We start from the raw sequence: 24,279 nt of genomic DNA, 5'->3' as shown, positions 1-24,279 counted from the left end.
GGAAAAAAATCTGAAAGCAAGGCAGTGAGTTTTTAGCTTTAATTATGGCATGGACAACATTTAACATCAGAGCCTACAGAGTTGCAATAATGGTCTAAAATTTTTACTTCTAGATTCACAAAAACTCAAATGTATATTTTATTAAAATAGTATATATATCAATTTTGCAAATAAGCATTGTATAAAAGTCACGTCAAGAGAGACAAACCCTCAGATCCATTTGAGATGAGACAAGAGGTTTTTGAAGGTTTTCTCTAAAATATCCAATACTGACAATTCATGGTAAAACCTTCGGGTGCTTGAGGTAAATTCTAATGCTTTGAATATTGCAAATATAAATACTAGTTGCTAAGCAACCATACATCCTATACACAAAATGCAATCAGCCACAGTCCCTTCCCACATGCAAAGTTTGATGAGTTTTCACTATAGTTTAAAGTGCCATAAAATCAAATAATAATAATTATTATTGAACCAAATTAATTTGGACTTCATCATGAAGGGGGGACTTGTGGCCTAGTGGTTAGAGAGTTTGAAAAGGTTGTGGGTTCGAGTCTCGGGCCGCCAATACCCTTGAGCAAGGCACCGAACCTCCAACTGCTCCCCGGGCGCTGCAGCATAAATGGCTGCCCACTGCTCCGGGTGTGTGTTCACGGTGTGTGTGTTCACTGCCGTGTGTGTGCACTTTGGATGGGTTAAATGCAGAGCACAAATTCTGAGAATGGGTCACAAAACCTGGCTGTATGTCACGTTAATGTTTTTATTTATGAATTCAGAATCCTCTTACCAGCAAAGAGTAGAGTAAATGTGATAATAAGTTGGTAAACCGCATGACCCAAGATGTTCTTCATCATAGTCCTGGAAATGAGTGGTTTGTCTCGTCCATAAGGTCTCCTCAGCAGGAGCGCTTCTGTTGGGGGTTCTGTTGCCAGAGCCAGAGATGCCAGTGTGTCCATAATCAGATTTACCCACAACATCTGAACAGCTTTAAGTGGAGAGTCCTGCAGACAAAACAAACTGAAGTGAGACTCCACAGAAAGATTACTACAGTATTGTCATACTTAATGTAGTTAGCCAGGGACACAACAAGTCTAGCCGGCCCCATATTATCCAAAAGCCTGGCACCAGCACTAAATGGCCTCAGAATGTTTCTGTAAATACACAATAAAATACTTGGCTTGTAGAGTTCTGTTATTATGGCACATGAACTCTCCCACAACGCCATGCTTAACCACCAAATACTCTTGTGTTTATACTCTTGAAACCCAGCTATTTATTTTTGTCTTCTGTAGTGGTAATTTCTCAGAGACTACTTATGCTGAAGTCTGAATATTTAACTTAGAGGACACCATATTCAAAGTATTTTTATTTTTTTAACCTGTAGCATCTTGCCTGAATTTTGAATTTGATAAATTACTGGATGTGCTCTACATAGGACCAAACCAGAATGTGAAATGGCAAAACTGTCAAAATGTGAACATTTTTATTAGATATCCTCCCCTCAGGATTCATACTTCTTATTTCAAAACACTAAACAATTATAATACAACATAAACCTACATGCCGAGTCCCAGGAAGTTAAGTCAAATGATGTAAATTTACCTGTGTGATGCATGCTCCAGTGAAAGCAACAATCACAGCCACTACATTGACAGTCAACTGAAACTGCAGAAACTTGGAGATACTGTCGTAGACATTACGCCCCCACATCACAGCTTTGACAATACTGGTGAAGTTGTCATCAGTAAGAATGATGTCAGAGGCCTCCTTTGCAACATCTGTACCTGCAATACCCTGTAAGACAAAGAAAGCAACTTCATAAATATCAGAGCAGTCCACATCATGAATAACTTCAGATGCAGGTTCATTCTTGAGAGTGGAATGGTTCTTGTTAAAATGAAAGTTGACAGAGAGAAAAACTAAATAATATTAACTGGGCCTTTTCTTGGCTTAGGATTTGTTTTGTATGAAGACATTTAAGCTGAATTAATTTTCAGAGAAATGACCAAAGTGGCAGTTGTGTGGGTGTAAACAGAACAGTAAATTGATGACCCAAATTAAACCATATTTTTTGACAGCTTCATGGTGTCTATCTCTGTAATAATTTACTATGCCAGCCCTCATCCTGACCTAATGTCCTTCAGTCGGCAGTTAGCACAGATGCACCACCAACTGCTTTTGAAACAGAAACTCTTAGACTTATACGATATACAATTCACTACATATAAAATGCATTTATAAAAGCACATTAATTATATCCTTGCTTGAGTTGTGGAGCAACAAGCAGAGGTCAACCACTTATCAGCTAGTGCAGCAAGATGCGATGATGCCCTGAGGCATTCTGGCTCAGTGCAGGGCAAGAGATACTGGGCAGGGATTAGCTCGCAACCTCTGTGGATAAAGCAATTTATGCTACAGTATATCACAGGCTGCCAAAACCTCATCGAACGAGCCAGACACTCATCCAGCAACTGTCTCTCGCAATAAAAAGACAAAACAGTCATTTTAATAGCAAAACCAAGTGGTCTAAAACACTAAAAAAAAAAAAAACTGAATATATATGCACAATATGCTTGGATAAAACCAGTATTTGGAACAAAAACATCAGTGGTATGATAATGGGGAGGGGGTAGGGGTGCATGATTTACCATAGCAAAGCCAACATCTGCTTTTTTAAGGGCAGGCCCATCATTAGTGCCATCTCCAGTCACAGCCACCACCTGTCTTGTCTCTCCAACGGTGCTATCAATGATGCCTAAAAGACAACAACTCAAGAACTAACCAAAAGATTTTTGACATAGGCCTCATAACAATGTTAGAAGACACCAGCTCCCCTCCAGTGGGGTTTCAAACACTTTGTTTATCAGTGGAAGAGCGGACTAGAAGCTAACCCAACCATTGTTAAAGATCTTACCTTTAACCAGAGTGTGTTTGTCTGTTGGGGAGGAACGAGCCAGAACACGCAATTTGGGCCAGACCTTGTCCAGACGCTCTTGTTCAACCTAAAGATAAAGGCAACGCTGAAATAAGCACATTCCATGTTGACTTCAGATATCTGCAGATAAAGCTCTGTAGCTCTTTACTTCTCCTCTGTCATTGCGAATCTGCTGGTTGAAGTCTTTGCCCTCCAGGCAGATAAAGTCCTCTCCAGGCAGCAGGATTCCACATTTGGTGGCAATGGCACGGGCTGTGTTGATGTTGTCTCCGGTGACCATACGGACAGTGATGCCTGCTCGCTGACATTTAGAAATAGCATCAGGAACCTACACATGGGAAAAACAGAAGGACCATTATTTGGCTTCATAAAAAGCATGTTGAGCAGCCTAACAGCCACTACCAAATCCATATCCAACTATGGTGCTGAATCTTGATATGTTTTTCACTTCATCTTAACTTGGTGAAAAAAAAAAAAAAAATGCATGACTAGTGTAGTCTGATTCACGAACAATCGATTTTGATCGAATTCTTGTAGTGTATAGTTTAATGCTCACCAGGAGCAGTTGTTTATTAAATTATTTAAAAAGCAAGACAAATTTCTTCCTCAGTGTCATTGCTGGCCTCAGATCAGTGAGAGATGAGGACATTACAATCGCTCTTGGTGTGGCATCCTGTCAGCTCGTGGTGTGTGTTAAGCGGTAAGGGGTACCGAGATGACCTAACACATGAAGGGGCTGGATCCAGAGGTTTTGTGTGTGTATGCTGGAGTCCTATGCAATTATCCACACTCAGTCTTGCAAATACCCATAATTAGAATGAATAAGCTCATTTATTTATAGATAATTAAAAACCTCCCAGTGTTTCCATGGACAGAGACACTCCACAAGTGATGCATGCAAAAAACAGTAGTATGTGTATTAAGACTTGACTCTTGCCTTGCCTGTGACAACAGAAATAAACTTACTCTACAGATGGCTCTGATCATAAGTGCAAGAATCATTTTCAGTAGGACAAAAAGATTCAAGCCCATCTTATTACTCACACATGGCTCCACGACTTCATTTCAAAGCTGTAAATGGTCTAGTGCCACTATCACGCCATAACATAATATTGCCCTAGTCATCAACTCAAACCATACGACTTCGGCTTTTTTATCAGATCAAAGTGAGGTTATTGTTAGAGAAGCAACTATGAAAGTCAGAAAGACTATTTAAGACTGGGTTAAAAACAGAGTCTCTGACTGTATTGTAAATGGAAAGAGGATGACAACTGATTCAGCAGGCAGCAATATTTCAACACACCAATTAATTTCCATTAACATTTCCAGGACTTTTTCAGTTGGTTTTTGATTACTCAATAAGATCTTTAAAATATAATCTAACATAAAATCACAAAAATCAGTTTCTACAGTATGAAATATTTACGGTCAAAGCAACTGGAAAGAAATTTCCTTGACCTTTTTAAGTTTTTCATGGTAAATTCCCTAAAAATCCCAGCTTAAAATTCACCAGATATTCTTTTTATTCCCCTAGATCCACTCATAATGATGCTTAAAGAATTATAAACAGAAAAAAACATATACATATATATACACACACATACACACACACACACACATATATATACACACACGGGATGGCTTTAATCACACTGTAGAAGGGAACAGAGATAAAATTAATCTTACCACTCAAAAAAGCCTGCATGAATCATTTTGAACCTAAAGATCAGTTATGCTTTCAATTATATAATTAAATACGCCACCTGATTTGAGGGAAACTGACGTCAATTCTGTACTGATCCAACATCATAATCAAAAACAGCACAATCACCTGTCATGTACTTATTTTACCACCTTTAGTGGATTTAGGTCAGTTTGTCCTTTCACCAATGAAGCTATTCCAGTCCACACTTTCACATAGTGCTTGACACTCTGCAAATAATCCATCATCATCACATGATAATCACGGTCAATACAATTTCATTACACGAAATGCGGCAGGTTGCCCCACCCCCTAATGCTTGTCATGTGTCATTATGAACGGAGGTCTGAAGTATACAAATCTCCAGCCCATGTGAAGCATGTAATTTTAGCACTATGGACAATTAGCAACGAACAAATTGGACAATTTCACTCACCTCAGGACGAACAGGGTCTTCAATGCCCACAACACAGATGCAGGTCAGGTCATTCAGAATGTCAGCCTCGTTGTCCCAGTCTGGCTCTGTTGTGAAGTCCCTCATGGCTACGCAAATGGTCCTTAACCCGTCACAGGCCATTGGCTCGATCACTTTCCGCACCATCTCATCCCGATCTTTAGCCTTGAAGACACGTGACTGGCCTGAAGCATCAAGGATATAGGAACACCTGACGGAAAAGAGAAGATTTTTATAACCACTCAAAACTACAATTACTACATTTTGTTTTAAAGCATGCAACAAATGAGAAAACAGAGGAGAAATTGAAAAAGGGGATCATCTCTTTTTTTCTATTAACTTATTCCCTTCACCTCGATTAATCTTTTTTTTTTTTTTTTTTTTTTTTTTGCTGATGTACCTTTAAGAGGAACCCACATTAATGCTTCAGGTTTGTGACATCAGATTAAGTAAAATTATATTTCTTATGATAAGAACCCTTTAAGAGCTTGAGAATTCATTTAGCATACTTGCGCAGGACAATCTCAGAGGCGCCCTTGCTGTACATTCGGAAGCCGGGACCACTGGTGTTCTTTAGTACGGTACTCATGCTCTTTCGGGCGGAGTTGAACGTGTAAACCTTATAAAGATTTTCCTCAGGAACTTCATCTCTAATAGGCTGATAGTCTCTCTTCAGGTCCAACACCAGACCAAGAAGGGCACACTCTGTCTTATTACCAACAGGCCTTGGCAGACCTCCCTCCTTCTCTGAAGGCTATGGGAAAGAAAGACAAATCATAAATAACAGGTAAGAAAAGTAAAAAAATACACATTACATATTGTCAAAGTACAGTAGTCAACATTTGAAGTGGATCAAAACCTTTCATCAAAGCTGTCCTGAAATCAAAACAAAACCCCTTTTTGATCCACTTCAAATGTTGACTACTGTAGTTTTAGTTAACGGTAATAACCCTGGTTCAGAATCGTTACTCTATGTACACATGCAGAATAATGTCTATGGGCACTGTGTTTGTGTGCACCACGTTTAAGACAACCCACCAAGTAATACAACTTGCTTCACGATACATCAAATTCTAATTTGACAACCCTATAATTAATAAATAAACAGATAACTAAACAAATCATTTATTCATCGCTATCTCATGTGCGTACGGCTAATTCTTACCAGGATCTTGGTAGTGTAGGCTGAGTTTATGGAGATGCTGTTCACCAGTAGCTCTAGAGTCTCTGGATTAATGGCCTCTGGTTCAGGAATGCTTTTATAGTGTGTGTCACCGATGTAAGCCTGCACCACCGTCATGCGATTCATAGTCAGCGTTCCAGTTTTGTCAGAGCAGATGGCTGTGGCATTACCCATGGTCTCACAGGCATCCAGGTGCCTCACTAGGTTGTTGTCTTTCATCATTTTCTGTTGAGGAAAACCAAAATGAATGTGGTTATACTTGGGGAAAGGAGTGTGCTTTAGTGTGTGCAAAGATTAGATTAGCACAAATGTAAAGAATCAAGCGACATTTACTGACTTATATCCACCTGGACACCATCAAGACATTAACAAATTACAGGTTTGAGTTGGCAAACTAACCCATAGGCTCTCACCTTGACGGAATAAGCCAGAGAGATAGTGACAGCTAGAGGCAGCCCCTCGGGCACGGCTACCACAAGCACGGTCACACCAATAATTAAAAACTTCACAAAGTATTGAATGTAGATTGGAGTGCACTCTGCTGTCCACTCACGGCCCTCAATGCCAAACGTTTGAATGACAAAGTACAGGATGAGGATGATGACGGTCATCGCAGACATGATGAGACCTGCCAGAGGAGAGGGGGTTTTAAAACCAATATGGCACAGAGGGAAACAAAGACTCCTGACATGAGTTTATAACAGCAACAGCAGTGTCCTGATGTGGTCCATCTGAATGTTATTTGATTGGGTAACTCTAGGAAGTAGGATAATTAGGTGGAACACAGCCCAAAGGGACAAGCCTGTTTCCATTCTGGGTGACACGGTTTCTTTAAGCAGTAAGTAAAACAAACCTTGGGAACCAAAATAACTAATTCACGGAAATGACGTCTAAAGAAATGAATGTGTTTTTGAACACATGGCTAATTAGTATAAATATTTTGCTTTAAAGCTGCACTTTGTTTGCTATGGCAAATATGGCAGTTATCTTCAGCAGAGTTCAGACTGCACGATTTTAGCCCAGTTTTTGGCTCGCCAAATCGGCGACAAATGCCCGAAATCAAAAGGCAAATCGGTGCTCATTCACGCAAGTGACGATCACGCAGTTTGAACGCGATCTGAGAATTTTGCCGACGAGACGCAGACGCCCGTGAGATATTTGGCATGCTAAATATATGGAACAGTCGGCGATTAGAAATCATGCTGTATGAAATGTGTTCTGACTGAAAACTACATTGGCGATGACCGACAGCCAATGAGAGCGCAAGATACAGAGCAGCGGGGAGTTCGGGGAGGAGTTATAAACCACAATATCCTCGCATCTCCCCAAACATTTCCTCCTTCATATTCTTTTTTTCTTTTTCTTGTTTTCGCTGCAAATCTGCGCACAGGCAATTTGTATTGCAAGCTTCTTGCGGGCTACCATTTTTAATAATAATTCCAGTCTCACGTGAGAACTTCGGTCTTGCACGTGTGATATCGCGTTGTTTCCATGTCAAATCACGCGTGTTTGGTTGTGAAACGTAGTTTGCATGCCAGCCAGAGCTGTTGGTCTTCCTATTGTAAAGTCATGCAGTGTGAAACCGATCCATCGTGCAGTGTGAACACAGCAGTGACTGAATGCTGGCCAAGATAGTCATGCAGTGTGAAAAGAACAGTGACCCGACTACTTTGAAGCCGAGTTCAGACTGCACGGTTTTCAGAGTCATCTGATGTAGCTACAAATCATTTGAAACCTGTAAACTTGGAGGCCTTTCAAGTCATTAAATTTCATATATTAGGAAGAATTATTTCAGACTAACAGCTCTCTAGTAGATTCAAAATGTGAATCAATCAATATCAAATGTGAATCAGTTTTAGAAAACAAATTCACAGGGGAAAAACAGACTCAAAACTATAAACTGTAACATTGCTTTTGATACTTTTAAAAGCAACAAAATATCAATGACAAAATCAAAGCATAAAAAACTCTTGGGAAAGTGATATTTAACCATTACAGAGATGGTATGTGGAATACAAGTTTATTGGGCACCAATGATGCTCAGTTGTGCAGTTTTCTAACCTGCTTTTCCAATCTGAACAGCTAGCCTGGTCAGCTTGCTCTGAAGAACCGACTTTTCTTTCTTGGTGACGTTGACCTTCTTTTTCTCCTTTTCTTCTTTCTCCTCCTTCTCCTCTGACTCCACACCTTCCTCGCTCTTCAGTGGTTGGATCTCCAAAGCAATGCCATCCTGGGTCTTAGCTGTGGAGGTTGATTTTTAAGGAGTGGTTATGGGAACAAGGGAGGAACATGCCAAAAAAGAATGGAGGGAGATGAGAGGCAGGGGGAATGGGGGAAGAAGGGAAGAGGGGAGAGAATGGGCAGTTCAGTAACAGCTAGAGGGGCAAGTCATACAGTGGGTTCCTAGAGAATTATACAGAAGAACCATATCAGAAGCACTTGTTTAATGTTAGTGAGACTTTGCTTGAGTGAATCTGGGCTGCTAAAGAGAAAACTTTAAATTCACAGAGCCATTCCTCGGCAGGTTAAGGTGGGCATGGTGAATTAAATAAGACCCAAACAGCACACAAGATGTTTCCATTGGCACTGAACAATGAGCTACCCCTTTATAATACCATTCTAAATATAAAATAAACTATTAGGTGTGTAAACCTTAAATAGCAATGAAAATATCTTCTCTATTTTATTATCTGATTAGTTTAAATTAAATTAGCCTTTTATTTCTCTTATGGTTGCTGCTCGGGAGATTGCATCTGTTGATGTTCAACTCACTTTAAAACAACTTACTGGACTTGTGCAAAATTGTACTACAATTAACTGCACCAAACTGAAATAGACATAAGGGAACTAAACATTCATCGAAAAAAGACATTATCAAGGCAAACCAGCTGCTAGTTAAAAGAAATGTTGGGAACTTTGATAGTTTTAATTCAATTATGCTACTTGCAAGGATTAAATGACATATTATATTACCCAATTTCTTACTGAAATAGAAACTTAATGGAGTCGAAGATCCAATTCAGCCACTTTGCTGTGGATAGACATTGATCCCTCACCCCCAATTCCCATTAAGTCTCCATTTTAAAAGATACAAAGAGGCCAAGTCGTTTTCATTTTGCAGTTAGCCTATGTATCATCTCAAACGTGGTGTGCAACAGGCTGAAACTCTGTAGTAGTGGAGTTTGAGAAACAGTTCAAGAGCCTACCTGACCACCAGTCACAACAAACAACTGACCAGAACTGACAGAGCTGACCAGAACGACCACACATGAATCGGAGATTGATGGACGGACTGACTGTCTGACTGACAACATGAACAGAGGCACGCACGACAAACAAGAGAGAGATTTACAATCAACTTAAAAACAGAAAAAAACGGTCCAAACAGCCAGAAATACAACCACCACGAGAAAAACAAGGACCAAGAGGAAGACAAAAAAGATCAGAGATATTCTGGTTTATTTTTCCGCTCCCAAAAGATAGAGTGCGGTACCAGAGAAAGAGGTTAAAGGAGAAAGAAAAGGTCAAATTTTGACCACGAGAAGAGTGTACGAGACAGCATGAAGTCCTGAGCCACACCCTAGAAAGAAGCAACAGTAAGAAAAACAAAGAGCTAAAGTAAAGGAACAGACAACAACAACAATCCACAGCCGGTCCATTTTGCAAGGGTGCAACTCCCACATAAGCCACGCCCCTAAGCATTACATTCACATCATAAAACATCTATGAAGCGAGGAACACATTGTACTGGGCAATGTGCATCTGTACAAAAGCTCATGGATGCATATAAACAATAAATAAGTCAACGTGAGACCCAGTTCGCAACACACTGTTCTTGCTATGCATTTCAGAGTGTAAAAAGGACAATATATATATATATATATATATATATTTTTTAAAGGGTTGGACTTAATTTTATCCATCCAAAATCGATTAGTGTGTGAAAACATGACAATACCATAAAACTAGACCTGAGCATGATTAAATCTTCTAAAATAGCTTGTTGGCTAACACTAACTAGGGGAAGACATTTCCTTCACATACTCAGTGTTAAACCAATACCAGCTTGTGTGTTTGAGACCAAGGGCAAAAGGAAGGAGATCTGTGCAGACAAAATGAGCAGCTCTGTCTGGAGCAGATGCTCAGTCCCTGAGCGCTACAGGGGGTGGGGTTGGGGAGGGGTTGTTGGGGTCAACCAGGGCAGAGTGGGCAGACTCTGAAACACAGTACAAATGTTCACAGATGGCCCGGCCAAGCACAGAGAGATAGTTGCCTTCTGAAAAGAAGAGGCATCTAAATGTCACATTAGTCAAAATTTGTATCTACAAAAAAAAAAAAAATAATTATATATATATAAATATATAAATATATATATGTGCAATCATTCAGGTTGCCAATGTAAACATTCACATATGACATTAAACAATGTTTTATGCAGAGTTTATCAAATCCAGTCTTTTAATCAAAAGACATTTGAAGTTTTTAAGGTGGAAATTTAATATTAAAGTTATGTCCGAAATACAATGTATGAGCAGAATACATTGCAGATAATAGGGATGGGTAGGATGGTCGACTAGCTGTCCAACCATCAGCTACTGTAGTCACAGTCTTTGACCTGTCTAGACTTAAAAACGTTTTCTTTCATTGTTGCAATGCATCTCTCACTATGGCATATATAAAAAAAGGAAGTGAACACTGACTGCACTACACTAAGAAAACATAATAAAAAAAATAAAAAAAATAATATTTCAAAAAAAAAAAAAAATTGAAATTAATTTTAGATTCATTGTGTTAATTAAATCGACTGACAAGCTCTGTATAAAGAGGAGCTGCAGAATTGCAAAGTCTTCTGTCTGCTTAGTGCCGTTTCCAGCAGGTGAGAGTTGCACCCTTTGATAGGTAAAGCGAGGCGAGAAGCTTCCCCGGGCTCAGCAGGAAGGGGTAAGCAACAGCGTGAAAGACATAGAGAAAGTGAGCAAGTGAGTGAGTGGGACTGACACGAGACTCCGAGACTTGCTGCTGAATGGGGAGGGGGGGAGGGGAAGGGGGAGAGGGAGTGGGAAAGGTTACCTTTGTTGCGATTTTCAGGGGGTCCTTGTTTTTTACCTGTTTAAAACGAGAGAGAGAGGGCGGAGGGCTGATATAACATGGCTCAAAGTAAATAAACCAAAGACAGAAGAAGAAAAGAAAAAACACAACAACAAAAGAATAAAAACTAGATAAGTAACAATACATTACATGAGTATACGTGGGATTGGATGTGTCATCTATAGAAAAAGACAAGGACTGGAGGGGCTTTATGCAGGGTACACTGACGGCTCGGTCATTGTTTTTGACTGTGGCATACAGCTGACAAAACCGCTTTACAATTTAGCGGTTTCTTAAAATGTCCTATTTTTGTTCGCTTCCATCATGAACTATGATAAAGCCAACAGGATTTGGCTAAAACCAAAAGGCAGTTCTCTCAATTTCCGTTGGCAAAAGCATTCGACAGAACTATACTTTTGAACAAGAGGGGAAAGGGATAATTACAGCAATTATCCAACTAAAAGACAATGACTTAATTGTCATTATAATAATGAATATAAAAATATTCAAAGTTTTAGAGCTGCTCTTTTAGCTATTAAGGTAGTGAGAAAGGAAACCATTTAGACCAGTCTGACTGCTGAATTATGTGGTAATCCAACAAACAGAAACTTGAAAGACATGGTGAGCTGACGGTAGATGTTTGGGTTTTTTCTTTTTTTGGACATACCCTGGAGGACCAGGAGAGCCAGTGCATGCAGTAGGGACATACTGCAGACACAATTGGCAGTGATATAATACAACAAGCTTTACTGTTCAAATTATCATGATCATTTCAGTGTTATGCATGTAACATTTATGATTTTTTTTTTTATATGTTTAGCCAATTAGAAAAAACTACCTCAAATTCAGCTTAAACTAACAGAAAAAAAAATGGATAAAACAATATCAAATAAAAACTAAGATAAAAGGGTTAGTACCACGGAAAGTGACTCTGTATGTCTCCACTGACATACTGTGATCATTCCACAAATAAAAGTCAGATTTAAACCTTGGAAGAGGATTTTAGAGCAGCGGGAGCTTTGGGGGAGGAAGACAATTTAGCAAATCATGTGAACAGCTCTTACCTTTGGCAGTCTGATGGTAGGTAACCTCCCAACTAGAGAGGTAGACTTTACTCACTCAAAGAGAGAGGGAGTTATCCAAATGAGAATGTAAGTATGTTCATTTCTCACCTTTCTTCACCTTCTTCTCCTCATCCTCACCGCCGGCGCCCAAGAGGGTGAAAATGATTCCAGTTTGAGAATTCAGACCAACAGCAGAGACCAACATTCGGCCAGATCCCTCCATCACATGAGTTCCTGAGAGAAAGCAATAGGAATGGTCGTGATGACACCAGTCAACCGTCTCATCATCATATCAGTGGAATTTCATTGTTCTTGATAGCAAATTAATATCATAACAATAACTATCATAAAAACTGACAGTAACGAAATTAATTGCAATTGCCAGCTTCAATTAAGTTCAATTTTTCAAAATTCTTTGAGCCAAGTCAGAGATAAAGCCAATTAAACTCAGTGAGTGGTTTAGTATTTTCTAGCTATATATATATATATCTCAGCTTGCAGAGAGTGATTCATCTTTTCTGATTCATTACGATATTGGTGTTTGGGATACCAAGAGCCCAGAGACTGTACATGAGTTAAAGCATAAAGGTGTGCTATAAATCAATAGTGCTCATCAACAGCTTTCGAGAGAGAATTCCCATTTAAGATCAAGCAGTCTTGGACCCAGAAATAGTATTGTCACACCTAAATAAGGTCTGTGTGCTTGAGCAAGGCACTTAACACCAAAGTGGGATTGTTTCTGTAGTAAACTGTAAGTTGCTTTGGATGAAAGGATGTGCTAAATGACTGCTTACTTTCTAAATGACAATGCTTCAAACAAAAGCAAAGCAGCTGAGTGGCTTCAAAAAAAAGAAAAAAAGAAAATCCCTCATGTCTATACCACTGAAGTGGGGTCCAAAAAAGTTATTTGAAATAACTTAAAAATTATGTATATTAAAAATTTTTTGCTTTAAAAATGTTGTTGTCACTTTTAAAAGAATATATATTTAATCCGAGATTGTGGCTTCTTTTTGCGCACTAAAACAGAAGTTAACAAGGGGATGTAACCAAGGGAAAAAGACAATCTCTCTCACCAGAAAGGAGCATGGGGTCCTTCTCCAGAGATTTGCGGACCTGATCAGACTCCCCAGTCAGAGAGCTTTCATCAATCTTCAGGTCGTTACCCTGGATCAAGATACCATCAGCTGGGAGAAGGTCACCTGATGGAAAAGAACATGGGGTGGTGAATGACTGTGGGATGACTTGGAGACAGAGAAATAGAAAGACACATTCAGCAATTCGGAAAGAGGAGAGGAGCAGAGGCTGATTTGGCGACCATGACAACAGATATCTCCTGTGGCTCTTGGACACCCCACGCGTCGCCCACGTTGCAGGCACCATGAGCAGTGGCACAGTGACTCACGCAAGCCGTTAAGCATGAGTCATGAGCCATGCTTTGTGTCTCAGTTAAGACTGGTAGTCACATATGATCCGTCAAAACCGCTGGTGAATTCAATGAGGAACTCGCCTATTAGGTTTAATAAAAAGGCAAAGGGTTCTGGGGAAGGGGGGTCTAAATGCCACGGCACTCATAAAACTCAAATATGGAAGAGATCGCTGGATACAGTGACGTGTCACATCTAGTTCCGTCATACTGTGGAGATAAATCAACAGGTTTACACTGTATTTCCTCTGTTCTCAGATGTGAACTCTCACCGTATTTGATTTGTGCAATATCTCCCACAACGATTTCAGCCACTGGGATCTGGATAACCTGACCCTTGCGAATGACGGTGAACTTCTGTTCCTGCTCAATGCGGCTCTGCAGCCCACGGAACTGCTTTTCTTTACTCCAATCGTTGAAGGCGGTCACCAGCACCACGATAATGACTGAGAACAAGATGGCAGCACCTTCGATCCAGCCTGCCTGGGCCTCGCCCTCATCCTCAACACCCCCAGATGCTTGGCCACAGCCTGGAATTACATAAAAACACCAAGAGAAAAATCACTAAACTAAACCTGACCTTCAAACAGTTTCATACAAAAAAAAAAAAGTCTCCTCTTTGGAAAGTTTCCTCTTGCCAGAAACATCTTTTATCACACATTTACACTTCATTGACCTAATTTCCTCCTGGAGAACTTGACTGTCTAAGGTCATCCTTCTGGTTTGAGTCATATGGGTAATAGGAAAAGTCTGCAGTCGCAGCCAAATTTTAATTCTACGGCATTCAGAGCGGTGCTTTTGAAAAAAGTCCCAAATGAAGCCGTTATTAAAACATAAGATGCCAAAATGTTGAGTCACTAATAAAGTCGGAATTCAAATGAAAAGCACTAGACTGCTTTCTTGACAGTACATAAATGCCTTTGCTTCAAATGGGTAGTTTGAGAGTGGAAAAATAATTTAAACAATATTGAAATGACTTTGTAAAAACTCTGTTTAAAGCCACTACTTACTGTCGTTGCCTTCCCCCTGTGGGTGATAGAAGGACAGGCCGAGAGAAATAATGGCTGCCACCTCCAGAATAATGAGGGTGACATCCTGCAGGGCCTCCCATACCAATTGCAGAAAGGTCTTGGGCTTCTTGGGGGGGATGAAGTTTTTACCAAACGCTGCGTGACGCTTTTCCAAATCAGCAGGGTTACCAGAGAGTCCTGCAAAATAAACAAATAGTTATAGTTGTTATTATAATTAAAAAAAGCATATTTTTAACTCTGAAATTTGATTTGATCACACCTGTAACTCAACAGAATTAAAATTCATGCAACAGGTCTGAACTGTTACTGAACACAAGTCTCATTGCTTTATAAATACACCAATATGAGGTAAAATTATCTCGCTTCAAAAGACGTATTTTTAATCGGTGATTGAACCGTAAACACTTGAAACAAGTAGACCTTTCAACTTTCATTCAAAGTGCCACCTTATTTGTAGCCTGTTTGCCTTTTAGGCCACAGTGGTCACAGACAAATGAGATGTATCGATAGTAGCCAGTGCCATTCGTGTTTTTTTTTTTTGCATACATAATTCAAAACAAAACTCAGAATTGGAAAGGACAGCAAGCCATCTAATTGCATGTCAACTTTCATCAGTTATTATGGTATTGGAAGAGTCATCGCGCACATTCATGGGGTTATTATTTTAACACACACACACACACACACTAAAAGCAGTCAGATATTTCTGCATTTCAGGTGGATTATCATGGATGTGTGTGTCAAGGTTTATAGGAGCAGCGGAACAATTAATCAGTGTTGAGAGCCTGGAGTGCTTGTACCCGATAAGCCCAGAATATTGAATGAGTTTCAGCCTTTGCTTTAATCAACCAGAAACTAGTACATGGGGTTTGGGCAAAATAGAAGCTATATTACAAGCTCTTGGTATAAAGAAGATCTGTAAAGCTGCAAAGACAAAAGTCTCAAATCCAAAGAGACTCTTTATAAAAGAGTCAACCACGCCCTCCTAACACGCCCCCACAAGTCTACGTCATGATGGGGGAAGATTTCCACGCCGCCCAAATAATCACACAAAGAAAGGCAGCGTAACTGTTACTCGCGTTGTTGCCACCGCTGCCATATCCTGGAGACGCTGTGCACTTCATTGTGAAAGCGAAACTACTCTTTGGCCTTCCAAAAGAGGACTCAACTAGAAATCAGTGGTTAAGCTTTATTTACAACACTGTTCCAGAATAGTTCAACCCAAATATACAGATGTGTGCAGTGCTTTTTATATAAGATGAAGACTGTTTCCTGAACCAGTAGCCTACAATGAGTCTGTGGCACAAAGGCTGTTTCTATGAAGTTGTGCCGTTCCAACTAGTGTTGTCAAAAGACCCGGTACTTCGGTACCAAGTCGGTACTAAAAAAAAAGTACCAGTAGTACCGAGTGTCCGTTCAAACCCGGTTCAGCGCTATGATTTCCGCGAAGCAGAAAAGGAGAACGGAATCTCAAAATCCAGTCATGAAAATGAAACTTACATTTTAATATGGACAGTCACGGAATTTGCCAAAGTTAACAAATTAATCAAATCAAATCTCCATATGGACCAGTATCTGTAAATGTTAAGCCGCAGAAGTTGTTTGAAATATGAATCTGTGTTCTGTGCGTCTCTGTGTGAATTAATGAATGGCAGAGACGTGCGAGTTTGTTTAGTACCTCGACTGAAGCGCACGACTCACCGTCACTTTACTGATAGCGCTGTTTCTCACACATGCAAAGAGAGAGAGCGAGAGTCTTACCACGCTGAATCGACACGCTATATGTAAACAATTTTTTGTTGTCTTCTCCTGTCAAAATAATGGAGTTCATTTAGAAATATTCATATTCATTTTCAAACAAGCAGAAGACATACCGGTTTCTCCGGTAGTGGGCGGAGCTGATCTGGTACCGTCCCTGTTTTGATTTCAGCAAATGAGTTTGACCAAACGCAGACAACGTGATTAATATTCATGAACCCAGCAGCTCATCATTTCATAGTGCATTGTATATACATTAGTATGATAGTAGAATTAGTAGTAGTATTATCTTTTAATAATAATTAATATGATCTATTACTATTTTTTTTACAGAAACCCTTTAATGGTTTAATGGTCATTTTTAATGACCAAAAATATCTTAAGCATCACCACCAGTCTTAAGTTCAGTTAAAATGACAAATATGCATTCTTTAGGCCTAAAAGTTCATTTTTACATAAAGGCATTGTGCTAGAAATATTATTATTATTTAGTAAAATGTATATGATACTGCTACTACTGTTGAAAAAATTTATAAAATGTTATTTTTTAAAGAAATAAATCACAATATTTCTTCCATGTTTTAATTTTAATAGCAAATCTCCAAAAATTTTTTTACCAAAAATAAAATGTGTTTAAATTTCATAAATTAAAAGACAAATTAAATTTGGGTGAAAACTTGTTTACTGTTTTTCATAATTATATTACTGGTAAAAAAACTTTAAACACAATTGTAAATAAGTATAAAGAATGGCATTGGTTTTATTTTTAGTGCTAAAAAGTTATTTTTTTTTTTAATTAGCATATTTTTGTGTTTTGCTTTGGTTCCGAAATTGGTACTGAGAACCGTGGATTTTCACTGGTATCGGTACCGACTACTGAAATTTTGGTACCGTGACAACTAGGGATGTCAACGATTAATCGATGATCGATTAATTGTCGATAAGAGATGCAATCGATTAAGGCTGTCGATGGTCGGTTAACCCATTCAATGTTGGGCTGCGTGCGGCTCATGCGCACTCAACACGTGCGAGCGGCTGTGAGTGACGGTGACGATATATAAAAGCATCATCATTCATTCACAATGTACAAATTAAGCTTTTAATGTGATTTAAACTTTAAAGTACATTAAAATAGAAACAACATAAAAGTTCTTCAACATTAAATGCAATAGAAATGTAGTTACTAATCATTTCATCAGATAACTGTTTTATTTCGTGCGCTATGCAGGGCTGCGGGACACAGTGACAGGACAGGTAGTCTATTCATTCCTACAACTTGTTAATTCATTCCTACGAATTATTAATGTGGCAATTGTCCATGTTTCATTAATTTTGTTCCCTAAATAACCCATGATTTAAGTGAAATAAGGGAACAAATTAATAAATCGAACAAATTCTTAATTCATGAAATCTTTAATTTCCCTTCCCATGTTTACCACAGTAAGAGATGCGAAAACAGTTATTAAAAGCGAAAGATAATAAAATAAACCTGGGAAATTAGAGGGTTAGACTATGAATATTTAGGAAAAGAAACAATGCCTAAATATAGCTACTGAATTTGTGGAAATTCGTGACCAACCGGCAAACCAGAACAAGCCGCGTAAATGAAGACTATGGGGTCCAAAAGCATGGTCGCGATCTAACATTTTCCAGTTAACCTATTATTCCTCTAATAAACAAAGCTTTTATACCACACTTGTCATAATCAGATCTTATCATTTCTAAATAAATAATTGCTGGATTCAAAACAGCGATTAATAGGCGCTGTGACCGACACATTCCTGGAGCATTCACTGCTGTCACTAAACGGTGACGCCGAGCATCGTTCACAAGTTTCTGCATGGACCTGACTAGGGCACAGGTTCTAAGCCCTGGGACAAAATGGGACGCTTTAAGGAAAATTTATAGCCTACTAAGTAATAGGCCCAACATAAAAATAAAAATTTGTTTTCATGTTTTTATTTTATTTTTTTTTTTTAAATAGGCTATGCGAAATATATCCGACTTAAATAATTAAGATTAACGGATTTAAAACAGAAGTGTGGGCGCTCCATAAGTTCAAAAAAAAAAAAAAAAAAAAAAAAAAGGATGACAATGCATTCTGTTTGTTTGCTTTATTTTACAGGAGCACAAATCTTCTGTTTTTATTGTGAGTGTGCACAAATGAAAGTAAACACTTTTGCGGAAAATATATATATTTTTTAATGTCTCAGCTGTTTCGATCGCCCTGGAGCCTGCTGCACACGTATATTCTAGCGATTCAAACTTACATCGCAGTCTGTTCATTATCAAAATAAAATAGTCAACTAAACATTAAAAGGTTACATTGGTCAGTTTAAATAGACCGTGGTATACCGGTCCACTCTGCTGTTATGCCAAGGACGTTTTTGCTCATATGAAGAGGATCATCTTTTCCGTCTATATGCGAATGCGTGTTAAGTACAAGCCTAGTTTACATTATAAATAATAGTTTAACATTCAAATACATTGCGAATATGGAAACATTTCGATTTGTGCCGAATGAGACATGAGCAATAACCTCCAAATAAATCTAGCCAAAGCCGCGCTCGCTCATCCTCGTGTGCACGCATGCACTGTCAAGATCTAATGCGCTGTATGCCGGATTTTTAAAAATCTGACATTTTCTAGGACAGAATCCAGCAGGATCAAATTAATGTGAGCAACTGTGTTTTGGTGCAGCAGCGCCGATGTAGTTCACTTAATGTGCAGCGCAGTCACACGCGCTCCACATTTAGGATAATTTTATTTTAAATACAATAATGTCAGTTGAAAACATTGCAATTGTGCTTTAAAATACAACAACGAGAACCACAAAACCATTTAAAGAGGCGCGTTCAGCGTTCTCCGTGCGGGATTGGAAACTGTCAATAAAGTAAAATGACCTCAAAAGTATGGCGCGCTCTCTTCATTTTATCAAATAATCATAATCGCATCTATTCATTTTATAATCCTGCTACTAGCATTTTATTCAGACTAAAACCTCTTTAATTCAAGTGAAAATTCGCGTTTTGTGTGTGTGTGTGTGGCTTTTGCACTACCTGTCATACCGCTGACTGCGTGCCTGCAATAGACGCATTTTGCAGTATTATGGTTAACGATTAATCGATTAATTGATCGTTAATTTAAACGACGATCGATCATGGAAATAATCGAAATTTGACATCCCTAGTGACAACTCTAGTTCCAACCAATTTGCCACCTATGATTCAAACACGAGTTTTGAGCTGTGTAGAGTAGTGCTTGTTGTTTGTCGTTACTCAAATCACAAATCCAGGCATGGTTTTGTTTACGCAGCGCGATACACAACGCGTAAAAAAAACCCCAGTATAAATCATTATAATCCATAATTATGTCTCCAATGGATGCTACAAATGCCTCGTTTGCAATGGGTTTTATAGGTTTTGTCTCATCGTGCTGGGAGATACCACCACAGTATGGTAAGGGACGTAACATTTCCGTCAAAAGTTTGAGGCTTTCAACCAATCACAACGCACTGGATAGCTGGCCAATCAGCTTATATCTCGCTTTTTTAGAATGATGAGCTTTGTAAAAATTGATGCGTTTCAGAAAGGCAGAGCAAAGGGAAGCAACAATAATGTACATTATATGGAAAATAATATTTTATAAACCTCAAACCGCATAAACGCATTGTATTACACCAAATACACAAAATAATGTTATTTTTAGCAACGTCATATGACCCCCTTTAAATGGATTTCGTACAGAAACCATTTTAAAACCAGGTTAGTCATTTTTCCTCTTTTATCTGTCTATTCAGTTGTTAAGTGATGACGTAAGAAGCGCTGCTTCCGGGTCCAAGCCTCAACTCGCTTCACTTGAGAATACCACCCCAGCAGCCGTTTATGAGCACTGTTTATTCATATTAATCATTTAAGCTAAACGCTTTCAAACTTACGGTATACACTACAGTCTCCGTGCTCACAGCGTCCCAAACACAAATAATTTTTATATATTTTTTTAATATTTATATTTTTATTGTCTGGCTATCTGGGACTTCGGTATGGAGTTAAAGGTTAAGATTATAACTTTTTCGCTAGTATTGTATCACATTGTGAGTTTATATTAGCACCTTTTGTTGTTTTCTCGTGGTAACTGATAGAGCGTTTGGACACGGAAGCGCTGCTATGTGACGTCAGACTTAACAAGCGAATACTTTTGATTTCTTTCCCCACTTTGTTAAAAAATGTGCCCTCACATCAATCCTGGTTCACAAATTGCAGACAGATCAAATGTGATGGACTGCTTTCTGCCAGCATTAGGTCTTTGAAAAAAACACTGAATCTTGTCAGTATCGCTAAATAAATTATTATGCAACAGAAGAACATGGGAGACTGCGAGAGCGTGTGCACATACTTCCTCGGAGACGCAGCTGTCCACTGACCAGTCTGCTAATGACTGGCACTGCAGCAAGGCTTCCAGGGGGATAGAGAATGGAAAGCTAGCAGCTGAGATTTTAGATAAGAACCAGAGGAAAGATACAATAAGAGCTTGGCCATATGGAGGATGGTTCTTATTGACTGACTTATTAAAGGGATAGCTCACCCAAAACTGAAAATTATGTTTACTCACCCTCATATGGTTCAAAAACTTAAAAAGAAAAGACTTCATTTATTTGTATTTTTTTTATTATATATATATATATATATATATATATATATATATATATATGATGTGTTATTTTAAAATAATAACATTGTATTGAACCCACTGACTTGTCGTTTGCACACAAACACACAAAAAAACACTGTTTGAAAAATCTTTATGTTCCACAGAAGAAATTCAAGAAAGATTGGAATGGCATGAGGATGAGTAAATTATCATCATGTTCATTTGTACTTGATAGATTTTCACTTGTCTGTTACATATTAATTTATTAAATAGCTGGATATTATAATTTAATTGTGCCTTTAGTGTAGCACTCTCAACCATGTTAAGCAGTGGTTTAAAACCATTCTCCATAAAAGCAATAATAATAATAATAATAATGTCCCGTAGATTAGAAGCATGGTTGTGAACAAATATTTCTCTATCAGCAGGGTCCTGTTTGGTAATCAAGCAATCCTTCTGTTTGACCTCTACTCTAAACATGCTGAAGGTCAGAATTGATTTTCCAGAGATTGCCCCCTATCTTTATTTCTCCCCGTCCATTTATCTCTCGGTGCAGGCCAGTCTGTGAGTGATTTGTATATGTGTCGACATTTACGGGATTGGGAATTAGGTCCAAAGCATCCTGGCTCTCCGTGTGGAATTTAAAGTCGATGTGGCATTTATTTAAGCATTTCGAGGATCTTCTACATCATCTTGAGTTCTTTATTTAGGCTGGATGTTGTTTTTCATACCCGTCAACATAAACATGCGGTATCAGGACACAAACTAGGTGTATTCCCAGTTCCCACAAAACTCCTGACTCACGTCAACAAAGACGACAACTGGCCACGTCAACAGAATGGTTTCAATTTGGAAGAAAGCACTCGGTCATGCAAATCAGGTAAACAAAAGTCCCATTGTGGCCTAAGGATGGAAAGTCAAGGAGCACTCTGGTCTCAAAAATTGTGAGATGAAATTGTCCATCATGATACCATAAAATCAAAAGCAAAAAAACTAAATCAACAGTAATAATGTGGTGATGTAAGGACTGACAGATGGAGGTCTCCATTCAAGAGATCATCAACTACAGGCACCCAAACATTATTCATACGTTTTTATACGCTCAAGGCTAACAAGAGCTGACTGCCTCCAGACAACTGCAGTCACATCTATGGCTGGGAGGCTGTTGCCGAGGGCTGGTGTCAAGGTGACTGAAGCAAAGGCTTTGAAAGAGGATGCTGAGGGGAGACAGTTGTGATGGTAATGGAGGAGATCATTAATAGGGCCGCAGAGCTCAGCGGGGCCAGGCTGACAACCAAGCACAACAGGCTGCATTCCAACTCAGCACACAAATGACATCACAAGGGAACGACGTACAGACAAGGCAGCCGTTCATTTTGTTCATAAAACTACACTACTCACCTTGGTTTGCAGTATATGGTGTTATATTTAGCATACAATAAATGAAACCGAAATGGAGAAGTGTGAATAAGTTTGGAGTTGTTTTCGTCAGCAAATATTTGCAGTCACAAGACATCTCCACAAAGGGCAACATTGTGAGGCATCGAACACTTTGGGCAGTACTAGTAACCTTTTTCAAACACACAAACAGAGGGAGGAAGGCCATGAACATTACAGATCACTTTAACAAGTATTGGTCCAGCCTGTATTATGGGATTCAATTCTTCAATTTTCAGAAGCACAGATTGTGCCCAGTTACTGCCAGATTGACCAATTTGTGACTGGACAGATTGTGCAAAAGAATTAAGATGGTGTCATTTACTCATCCTTAAGTAATTTACAAAAGTTCAAAATCAAAATAATCCTTCCTAGCAGCAAATACAAATTTAAACAACAGGAACAGAAATGAGGTACCAAGCAAACTCTTGCGTGCTACTGCCTTCTCTGCTGACTAATCAGGACTGCTAGGAATAAACTAATTTGTAAAATGTTTCAAATAGAAAACTTTTAAATGTGAAGCATAGTAATATTTCACAATATTATGATGTTGTTGTATTTCTCATCTAACACATGAAGACTGGGCAAGCAAAGGGGACTTTTCTAAAACAAATGCAAACAGAATCCAAACTCTGGCATGACAGTTTATGTCTGTTTATGCAATGAAAAATATTTTTCTAAATTTGTTTTGGATTTTTAGCATTTACGGCAAGAAAATCATATGAAACATTAAACCTTGAATTCCACCTTAAAAATCCTGCATTTTGTTTTGCTCTCTTGGCCAAGATGAGAGGTGAGAGAGAGATCGTGAACACATGGACAGCATAAGGGCTGTGGCTGTCTGGAGGAGAGCCAGTCACACCCCCTACAGATACACCAACTCTCTCTCTCTCTCTCTGAACAACATGGCCATCATTTTCTCAGAAAACCGCCAACCTGAAACACAGAGCCTAGCAGTAAATACACCATGTCCTCCTTTCTTATGCCGTTTACTTCAAACCCACTAACTGTTTGTTTAGGAAATTACACGGTCTATAAATTAAACCATGAATCTTATGTTTAAGCTAAGTGTAGGAACTTGCTGAATGAATGGAAGATTGCTCTGAGAATGACTTATCTTCCTCACATAAAACTATCAAAATGCTTGCAATACATTTGTATTAAGTCATACAGACCACTTTTTTTACTGGACATAAATAAACACGGTCGAAAATCTCTTTGTTATCACCTAAAGGAAGGTTTGGAACAGCTTTTCTGCTTTTAAAATAATGATAATCAACGCTGGACAGGTAAATCATTTCATATTTAACGCCTGGCAGCTCATCTCTCTGCTGCTCCCCGGGGAATGGGCTTTTTATTTCTTTAAAGAACTCATAAAAAATAAAAAACAATTAAAAGTACAAAATCATGATAGATGCGTTTAAAATGAAAACATGACATGCGCGTTTCATTTTTAATTGCCCACTTATCATCATTTGATAAAGGTAACTCATTTATAGCTTGACTGCATCATTTTAATGTTTTACCTTGAATTACTATACTAAATCTCTTTGC

The 24,279-nt window shown here is 38.7% G+C and overlaps 1 protein-coding gene across 5 annotated transcripts in view; it reads right to left on the bottom strand.

Annotated features, from left to right (window-relative positions):
- LOC127968658 (plasma membrane calcium-transporting ATPase 2) overlaps positions 1-24,279 on the bottom strand; it is an 82,919-nt gene that overhangs the window by 17,944 nt on the left and 40,696 nt on the right. For 3 of the 5 annotated variants that reach the window (XM_052569984.1, XM_052569988.1, XM_052569985.1), the window contains exons 3-17: positions 14,860-15,057; positions 14,122-14,379; positions 13,500-13,625; positions 12,535-12,660; positions 11,345-11,380; positions 8,336-8,515; positions 6,688-6,902; positions 6,257-6,499; positions 5,601-5,845; positions 5,074-5,302; positions 3,084-3,263; positions 2,915-3,002; positions 2,649-2,755; positions 1,603-1,794; positions 788-1,001 (exon numbers count right to left, since the gene is read on the bottom strand). In XM_052569984.1, coding sequence (XP_052425944.1) covers positions 788-1,001; positions 1,603-1,794; positions 2,649-2,755; positions 2,915-3,002; positions 3,084-3,263; positions 5,074-5,302; positions 5,601-5,845; positions 6,257-6,499; positions 6,688-6,902; positions 8,336-8,515; positions 11,345-11,380; positions 12,535-12,660; positions 13,500-13,625; positions 14,122-14,379; positions 14,860-15,057 — 2,637 coding nt within the window. The remainder of the gene's footprint in view (positions 1-787; positions 1,002-1,602; positions 1,795-2,648; positions 2,756-2,914; positions 3,003-3,083; positions 3,264-5,073; positions 5,303-5,600; positions 5,846-6,256; positions 6,500-6,687; positions 6,903-8,335; positions 8,516-11,344; positions 11,381-12,534; positions 12,661-13,499; positions 13,626-14,121; positions 14,380-14,859; positions 15,058-24,279) is intronic. The other 2 variants (XM_052569987.1, XM_052569986.1) reach the window with 1 other exon arrangement.

Source organism: Carassius gibelio, chromosome B11 (genome assembly GCF_023724105.1).
Source record: "Carassius gibelio isolate Cgi1373 ecotype wild population from Czech Republic chromosome B11, carGib1.2-hapl.c, whole genome shotgun sequence".
NCBI lineage: Eukaryota > Metazoa > Chordata > Actinopteri > Cypriniformes > Cyprinidae > Carassius > Carassius gibelio.
The sequence above is the reverse complement of the archived record's forward strand: the minus strand, read 5'-3'. Positions and strand labels throughout refer to the sequence as shown.